General features: G+C 39.7%; 1 protein-coding gene across 2 annotated transcripts; it reads left to right on the plus strand.

Moving 5' to 3' along the window:
- The first annotated feature begins 1255 nt into the window (after window positions 1–1255).
- LOC137064109 (uncharacterized) lies at window positions 1256–8750 on the plus strand. Of its 2 annotated transcripts, none has more exons than XM_067435445.1 (4): window positions 1256–1421; window positions 1509–1556; window positions 1641–1880; window positions 2082–8750. In XM_067435445.1, the coding sequence occupies exon 4, from the start codon at window positions 2912–2914 to the stop codon at window positions 6842–6844; it is 3933 nt and encodes a 1310-aa protein (XP_067291546.1). In that variant the 5' UTR covers window positions 1256–1421; window positions 1509–1556; window positions 1641–1880; window positions 2082–2911; the 3' UTR covers window positions 6845–8750. The 2 variants fall into 2 exon arrangements, with proteins under 2 accessions (XP_067291546.1, XP_067291547.1); XM_067435446.1 differs by having other exon boundaries at window positions 2082–4832.
- Window positions 8751–9975: the final 1225 nt, after the last annotated feature.

The raw sequence follows: 9975 nt of genomic DNA on the forward strand, positions 1-9975 counted from the left end.
TGTTTTTATCTTTAGTTATTTGCTCTTAACTCTTTCAACTCTAATTGTTTCAAGTCACACACACACACACACACACACACACACACACACACACACACACACACACACACACACACACACACACACACACACACACACACACACACACACACACACACACACACTTTTCATTAAAAGAAAATAATATTAAGTTATTTTCACATTACATTTTTATTTAGTTTAGACAAAAACAATGTTTTCCTATGGAGTTCAGTGCAAAAGCATCCTCTCCCTTCGATGGTTAAATCGTCAGTGAGAGCCAGGGGTACGTGTAAAATCCCCCCCCAGTCTCCGCCCCTAACACTCCCCTCAGAGCAGAAGAAAACACCCAGTCTATACAGAGGTGAGGATCTAAATAATGGTAAAATAATTAAAAACAAATAACACTTAAAATAATGGTAGTTTTTAGTTAACATTTTTGTTTAGTTCATCATAGTTTTATCTTTAGTTATTCACTCTTAACTCTTTCAACTCTAATTGTAGTTGTAGTCTCTCTCTCTCTCTCTCTCTCTCTCTCTCTCTCTCACACATACACGCACACACACACACACACACACACACACACACACACACGCGCGCGCGCAGAGGGGGAGAGGGGGACACATGCTGTGACGGGTTATCACACCTTAGCAGGCCTGCGTATAATTATTTTCTCTTAGATATTCTAGAGATGGTTCGTGACATAGTGATTGGGGTGACTGGTCGGTCAGTGGCCGGTGAACTTTGACAAGGGTTCGGATCCATAAAACCAGTCATCCGAGTTTATCGTAGCAAACACCCGCAGCACACACACACACACACACACACACGTGTAAAATCCCGTGGTGGGTTTTTGCGCGGGGAAAAACGCCGTTATTTACGACTGCAGATCTGGCATGTGTTAAAATTTAAAGGGTATAGCTGCAATCACGATAAGCTGTAATTTAAAAATATCTGTTGCTGGTCTAGTGCGTTTTTGCGTGGGAAAAAGAGAGCATCGTGAGCCTTTTAAACAATAAACTAACTACGAAGGGGAGGAATGGGGTGCCAGGTGATAGTAGGGGGTGTTAGAGTTCTGGAGAAAGAAAAAAACTTTATGACAAGCTGAAAAACCTTTAAAATGTAGATAATGACCTATAGACATTACAACAAATTCGATCTCAGTCTCCCGTGGGTGCAGTCGTCTACTCAAAACTCCAACATCATGGGCATCAAATTCTAACGCAGGTATAAACATTTTTATTTACATATTTATATCGTTTGTGTCTGTTATACATATTTTAGATATTCGATGAATCATGTGTGTGTATTAGACCTAACATTTTTACTTTTCAACATTACAGATGTGTCCGAATCTGGTCTATATTTTGATGAAGGCCTTGAAATAATTCTGGACGAAATATGTAAGTGTTCTTCCACTATCTATTAAAAGAACAACCATTGCAGAATCTAATAACGATACTTTTTAATAACGTGTATGTCTTTTATAGTTGACGAAGCGTTGTTGGTCGGGGATGTCGTTCAAGATATTATTAATGGTGAGAGTCCGTAGGCCAGCGATTGTTGTCGTTATATTGTAAAGGGTTATTTATTGTTATAATAATATATTTGCTATATTTCAGTGGCTGGAGATGCTCCATCAGAGATACAAGGTGACGTACCAGATTCCAGCTCGAGCAGCGTCACTGAAGACGTCATCGCTCCACAGCAGGTGTCAGCGGGACCAAGCAATTCGTCCGCATTACCCGATGATAGTGCTATACCGACAACATCAACCCGTGGGGAAAAGCGACTCAGGGAAGTTTATGGCGATCGCGTGTACCCTCACGGTACACAGCGTTTAAGAACATCAGAAAATAACGGTAAGTTATCAATGTGTAATCATAATTTTTTACCTAGCCTAATATATATATATATATATATATATATATATATATATATATATATATATATATATATATATATATATATATATATATATATATATATTTAATAATAATAATAATAATAATAATAAATTATATGTATATATATATATTTTTTTTTTTATTTTTTTTTTACAGGACAAGACTACGAAGATAGAGGACTGGAGTTATTTACGAGTTCCCAGCTGGACGCGTGGAACGGCGCTGAATTCTCAGACTCAGCCGAGTCAAGTTCTGATGAGAGCGATTCGGGCCACGCGGAAATACAGCCGCTGTTCAACGAAAGAGATCTACACAGGTTGTCTTATGACACCCTGCGTCGTACGAATCGTAATTTCGAACGTATATTAGATCTTGTGGGGAGACCCTTGTCGTATCAAGAGACCGAGGAGATCGTGCGTGCTTCTCAAAGCACCATCGCCGCTAATCTACAAACCATAATCGACGCTCAGATTCAACACCAACAAACGCTAGACCGGGCGATCGAATTCTGGATGAATAGCCACGAGCAGATTATTCAGGAAAATCGTGGACTACGCATGGAACTGGCCGGTGCATTACACGAAGTAAGAGACGAGCAACAGCTTTCAGTAATAACACTGTCATTATTTAGCGAGAGATTAAACATTATTCAAAGAGTGTTGACTGATTTGTATGATATAATTATGAGGGATAGAAGATGATAATATTTTTGTAGTTCTGCTATTTCGCTTGATGTAGTAGCAGTAACTGATTTGGTTCATTTTTGTTGATGTAACCGTTTGATTCATCTGTATTTCATTTATGCATTTTTGATTCGTTTACAATATTTTGTACCGTCATTATTGGGTATTTCTATGTATTACATGTGTACTTGTTATTTGTAAAACACTTGACATTCATGTATGTGTATGGCAACGGGGGCACACGTTTTGCTATAATATAAATTTTGTCTCTTTACAATAAAACTAAAACAAAAAGCAAAAACAATGGCTTCTAAAAGATGTTATAATTTACAAGACGGGGAAACTGATGGGGAACCAGAGTCTAACCGATCTAGAAGCGGTGAACTGCGTAATCTGATAAATCACCAACTAACCATGATAAACCCCAATATCCTTAACAGAACTGAAACGTTACAAAATCTCATAAGCAACCAGCATGAATGGCTGCAATTGACTACACAAAATAATAATAATAACGATCAGGTCGGGGGCGTGATCCCATCAGCTAGAGAATCCTTAATGCCTAATATTAATTTAAACCAAGACGAAATTCGTAGACTTGCCACAGAAGGGGGCACTTTTGGAGAGTTCACAGTAGTAGCACGTCCAAGATTCAATGGTCTAGAAATTCACAGAACTTTAAACCCGGGCGATATAGCTACTACGGACCTAGCTGCCTATAACATTCTTCTCAATACGATTTTAGATGAAATCGTTACATTCTCCAGGTTAATGGCTGGGGATACGGGGTATATCAATATTTCACTAACAGGGGCCAATCTACCTACGGCTATTAATGCTGTTTTAACGCCTGAAAATAATCACAATGCAGATTTATTCATAGATCAGATAGAACGGGCTGCTCAAAGTAATAAAGAGGTTTCAAATGATACTCAAATGAATTTTAGGATATCGATCGCGATGGATAGATCTGGTGGCGCCCGCCGGAAAATTACAGATTTGGCAATCACCGAAACAATCCGAAAGAATAAAATGAATTTATTCTGCCCCATAAATGTCGAAGACAACATGTGTTTTAGCTACTGCCTAGCACATTTCTTGAATCCGAAAGCTCCCGACGATGAGCTTAAGAAAATAGCCGAAGAGATACACACTAGGGCTGGTTATACAACACAGACCAAAATAGGTTTTCATGACATCAGTATCTTCGAGAGATTTCTTGACTTGAAAATAGTTGTGTTTCATAGAGACTGCTCAGGGAAATTGTTAGTGTACAAAAATAGTGATGAATTGCACCCAAAGACGGTCCATTTATTCATTCATGAATCACACTACTATCTGATCAAAAATCTCAAAGCATTCATAGGCAATAACTTTGTGTGTGAATTCTGTTACAAAGGGTTTAACGACATCAGGCTACACAAATGCAAGTACGCATGCGATATTTGCCTCGACTCTGAATGTCACACGCACACTAAAAAAACCTCACGATGCAATGATTGCAACAGAATTTGCAGATCTGCATACTGTTACGCAAAGCATAAACAGTCTCGAGTACCCGGTGAGAGGCCACAGTGCGATGTGGTGAAATATTGTGACAAGTGCTGTGTGAATTACAGAATGACAGGTGGCGGAAATAAAAATAAAAAAAAGCACAAGTGCGCCCCCAAGCGTTGCATACATTGCGATGCAGTTTTGGCACCTGAAGGCATACATAATTGCTACATACAACCTGTCAAACCGGATGAAACTGACGAGAAATACGTATATTATGATTTTGAAACGATGTACGAGGGAGGCAAACATGTACCTAATTATGTCTGTGCGATAACCCACGACGGCAAAGAGTTTACAGCGGCTGGTACAACTTGTGTGGAGAGCATGATCAAACACTTTCGACGTAAAAAATACTCTAATTACACATTTTTAGCCCACAACGCATCAGGGTTTGACTCGCACATATTACTGGAATATTTCGTAAGCGAAGGGATAGCCCCCAAGATCATTATGCAAGGTTGTAGAATTATTTATATGTACGATACGGCATTCAAACAGAGATATATAGATACACTGAGTTATATGGCTATGTCTCTGAGTAAGATACCCGCCGCGCTTAATCTTCCCGTAAGAGATAAAGGTTTTTTCCCTCATTTATTTAACAGAATAGAGAACGCTGATTACGTAGGTCCGTACCCGTCTAAAGAACTTTACGGGTATGACAAAATGAGCACTGCTGATCGTTCCAAATTTGATACGTGGTACACCTGCGTACAGGGTGGCGTGTTTGACCTTAAAAAGGAGTTGGCATTTTACTGTCGCAATGATGTAATCATTCTGCGGGAGGCGTGTATTAGCTATCGGGCAGAATTTGTGGAGTGTTCAAAAATTGATCCGTTTAAATGCATAACGCTGGCCGGTACCTGTATGAAGGTGTTCAAAGCTAATTTTCTGAGTCGAGACACTTTGGCATTGACGCATAATAATGCATACGTCAATCAGTTCAAGACATACTCCAACACGTCAATCCAGTGGTTGGAGTACATTAAAGAAACGAAAAACGTGGATGTGCATCACGCATTAAATTACGGTGAAGTTAAATTTGGGCCTTATCATGTGGATGGATATTACGAAAAATCTAGTGGTGAGAAAATAGCATTAGAATTCCTCGGGTGTTTTTATCATGGGCATGATTGTAGATTTAATCCAAACGATTTAAATCCACTATCAAACGTGCCTTTCGGTGTTCTCAGGAGACAGTCTGATAATAAACTGCAGGTTTTGCGTGACGTGTACTCCTTACGTGTGATCTCTTTATGGGAGTGCGAATGGGAACGTTTAAAGCAACGTGACCCGGGTGTTATGGCCTTTATGGCCTCTTACACCACTCCCGAGCGCTTGAGGCCACGGGACGCGTTATTTGGTGGACGTACGAATGCCATAAAACTTTATCACAAAATTACAGAGGAAGAGCGCATTGATTATTTTGACTTCTGTTCACTTTACCCCTACGTACAGTCCCATAAAACATATCCGACCGGCCACCCGAGAATTATTTTTAAGGATTTTGAGCCGGTGGAGAATTATTTTGGACTCATTAAGGCCGAAGTGCTGCCTCCACGAAAACTCTTTCACCCCGTGTTGCCTTACAGATGTGCGAAAAAATTAATGTTTCCACTCTGTAGGACGTGTGCTGAGGGCGAGATTCAGACAATCCCCTGTAACCACACTGATGAGCAAAGAATTTTGCGCGGCTGTTGGGTCAGTGTTGAATTGGCGCGAGCTATTAAACACGGCTATGTAGTTGTGAAAATAGACGAAGTCTGGCATTTTTCTCAGACGTCAGACAGCTTATTCAGTGGCTACGTGAAGACATTTCTCAAAGTCAAACAGGAAGCATCAGGATTTCCCTCGCACGTAGTCACAGACGACGACAAACAGACATACATCAAGAATTATCTTGATAAAGAGGGGATTACGCTTGACATTGAAAAAATAGCACACAATCCGGCAAAAAGAACTATAACCAAATATATGTTGAATTCTTTGTGGGGAAGATTCGCATTACGCCCAAATCAGCCGTCTACGGAGCTTTTGACAGAGCCCGAAGAGTTTGCGCAGTACATTTTTGGTACGGGGCGTGTGATAAACCATTTTTCTTTCGTATCTGACAAGGTTGCTTTGATACAGTGGTCGTATGCGGGGCAGGATGAGTGCCTGACACGTGACGTTAATGTATTTATTGGAGCATTTACAACTGCGTACGCGCGTTTGGAGCTTTACGAGCTGTTGGATAAATTAGGGGAGCGTGTTGTTTATACAGATACAGACTCTGTCATTTTCATATCCAAAAACGGGGACTGGGTTCCGGAATGTGGTCCATACCTAGGTGATCTTACGAGTGAATTAGAGCCAAATGATCTAATCCAGGAGTTCTGCTCTTCAGGACCAAAATCATACGGGTATCGAACCGCGAAAGGGCATGTTTGTCTTAAAGCTAAAGGCATTACGCTTACTGCTGAGAATTCCCAAATAGTGTCCCTACAGAGTCTGATTGGTCTGGTCCGTGGTTTTGTAGAATCACGTGACACATCGCACCTGCTGGCGCAGACAGATGCCATTGTTCGTGATAAGAGGAGATTCACACTTCACAATAGAACAATTGTAAAAAGCTTCAGAGTCGTGTACAACAAACGTGTGCTCCTGTCTGATTATACAACCATACCTTATGGATTCTAGTAATATTTTGAATCATTGTAACATGTGTGAAACCGATGATTTTGACTTTAGACTGCAACATCCCTTCTCAGCCCTGGTGTCAGGGCCGAGTAACAGCGGGAAAACCTATTTTGTAAAAACTTTGATGTATAATTCAGAAAAGATGTGTTCTGTAAAATTTGACAATTTTATATACATTTACAGCTGTTGGCAGCCACTATATGATGAATTGATGCAAGTGTTTGATATTAAATTTATTGAAGGTATACCAAAATCACTGAATGATGAATTTTTATTCCCTCCCCATAAGAAATCATTGCTAATCCTTGATGATATTATGGATAATGCATCTTCTAATACAGAAGTTCAGCGAGCGTTCACGCAATATACTCATCACAATTCAATAAGTACAATATTAATAATTCAAAACTTGTTTTTTCAGGGGAGATCTAGCCGGACTATAAGTCTTAATGCAAATTATTTAATTATTTTTAAAAATCCTAGAGATAAACAGCAAATCGGTGTTTTGGGGAGACAGATGTATCCCGGGGAAGCAAAATTCTTTATAGAGGCATATCAAGATGCTACAAAATTGCCATATGGTTATTTACTAATAGATTATAAAGCAAAAACGCCTGAAAGATTTAGGCTCAGAACAGATTTGCTCTCATCCAACCCAGTGGTATACATACAGAGGGGCAGAAAGTAGCAAAGCAGATATCACCATGAGTTCGAGGCTCTCCAGAAATTTACCTCTTTTAAAGTTATTATACAAAGGTACGCCCAAGCAAAGACGACTTATTTTACAATCGGCCTCTGATGAATTCATATTGGCCCTATGCGAAGCTGCTCTTAACGTCCTTCACGGTATAATACCTCTTACAGCGAATCAACACAGAAGATTAAGAAAGAGGAAAACTGAGATAAAATACGTAGCTAATAAGAAAATTAACATTAAGAGAAAAAGACGCATGATTAATCAAAGAGGGGGGTTTCTACTGCCACTCTTGAGCGTTGCCATACCATTTATTACCAGTCTGATAACGCCTAGATAGTGAAAAAGTATGGAGTATGCCGAGAAAATGTATCTCGTACCGAAACATCAGCTGGATAAGTTGCGAACGGGGTATCCCCGTGAAACAATTCATAAAGTTGTTGAGGACAACTTGGACGTAACAATAAGAGACATATTACAGAGGAATGATCTGGACGCACACGGAAAAGCTAAGCTTTACACTAAAGCTTTGCAAAGATTTCTGGCATTGGTTAAACAAGGCGACGCTGAGAGTAACTCATTAACCCTTACATTACCTCAACCCGATTCACGCTACGGTGACGCGCACACAGCAGGGGCTGAGGGCCATAATAGGCCTGACACTAACAGTGACAGTGTGAATGCAGAGGATGAAATTGTGAACGAAGTGTTAAACAATGTCCCTCAGAGGAGTTTAAAAAATATCAAATACATTCTAGATAAAATGGGTAAAGCTAAGGATGTGTGCTCATGGACAGACTCTGGAGAATTTGTGTTTAAAGGAAAACCCATTGCAGGATCACACATGCTTGATCTGTTGAAAAGCATAACAAGGCCTCATATGATACGTGATGATCGCAGACCAGTAGGCTGGCATGAATTTCTGGAGGCATTTGCTGGTTTAAACATACCATTCTCGACGATAAGTAATCATCATGTTAAACGTATGATTGAATCTTTTAAAAGCAAGTCGTCTATAGATGGTATTGAAGTTGCTTCACCTATAAGGTCTAAAAAGAAAAGACACAAGTCTGGAAAACAACCGTACCCCCCTCCATCATCACCCCTCCGAGGTAATATTTCAGATGGAAATGTATTTAATTCGCCTCTATTGGACTCGAGTCAGTGGTTGACTTTTTAAGTCTGTAGGCCTGTGTATGGTCATTTATTAATTTATTAGTTCTTTTGTTTAAATGATGTATACCATAATTATGTGATTGTGATCACTCATTTATGTATGTATATTTTTATGCTGACAATAAATAAAGGAAAAAGAAAATGTAAAGGTTTTTATGAATCCTTTTTTATTTGTTAAACATGGGTATACACACACACACACAGCAGTGATTAACACATCATCTGAAACATTTTTCCAGTTTGTACACACTGGACACACTTAAATGTTTTACCACAGCATGACCCAGGCTTCAATTTCTTCACAAAAAGAGATACCATTAAGTCATTTTTAATTAAATCATCATTATACAACTTCATAACATCCTCATAATTGCAACCTCTTGATATGTGATACAGAAAAAACACACAATGCTGTCCACAAACATCAGATGCATAATCCTGAACTTGTTTGTTAGAGTACTGAACGTGCCGAGAGTTGTTTTTTAGAAAGTCTTGAAAGGATAATGGAAAGCACTCCGCGTCTGGTTTGTTGCCGAAACTGTCAAAAAAGCATCCCACTCCATCTTTGTTTAGATATACACAAATCCAGTGCTCGCCAGCCATGTTTGCGGGGTCGGTGTTTGCTATAAAATAGCATGGTAAGTCCATTAATGGCTCTTTGGGGAGGTGATCACATGGGAATACTCCTAAAAAATGAGCGTTACAGGAGATTTTCTCCATGACACCTGTCAGCTGTATCGTATTCATTTCACTCAGTAGTATTCAGCATGTACCTGTCTTCTGTTGGAAATTTCGATGATAGAATCAAAGATCGAATAAATGATGATATTAACGGTCTGTCTGAGAGGCTCTCGAAACCGTGCTTCTAATCTGATGTTACCTGTTTTAATTAGAGACACATGCTGACCACAGCCTTCATCGGGGCTAAGGTTAAAGGCATAGAGTGTGTAGCCGTTGAGGAAATCTTCACGGTCTATAGACATTGATTGATTCTTGAGATGTTTTCCTGTCGCTAGGACCAGCTGATAAAATTCTCTAACAGCAGACCCGTTATCGTACTGCGGCTGGAGCGGACGGGATGGGATGCTCACTCCGTCGACCGATAGAACCATAAATTCAAGAAAAAAATGTCTAAAGGCAAAGGGGTTTTTATCATATGCACCTGTAAAAGCAGAGTTATCTGTCATCGCCACGATGATAGATTTCGGTAGTGTCCCGAGAAAGAGATTTTCCTGATTAGACACTCGTGAGCCAGCAGGTA

The sequence above is a fragment of the Pseudorasbora parva genome, chromosome 24 (assembly GCF_024679245.1).
Source record: "Pseudorasbora parva isolate DD20220531a chromosome 24, ASM2467924v1, whole genome shotgun sequence".
NCBI classification, from domain to species: Eukaryota; Metazoa; Chordata; class Actinopteri; order Cypriniformes; family Gobionidae; genus Pseudorasbora; species Pseudorasbora parva.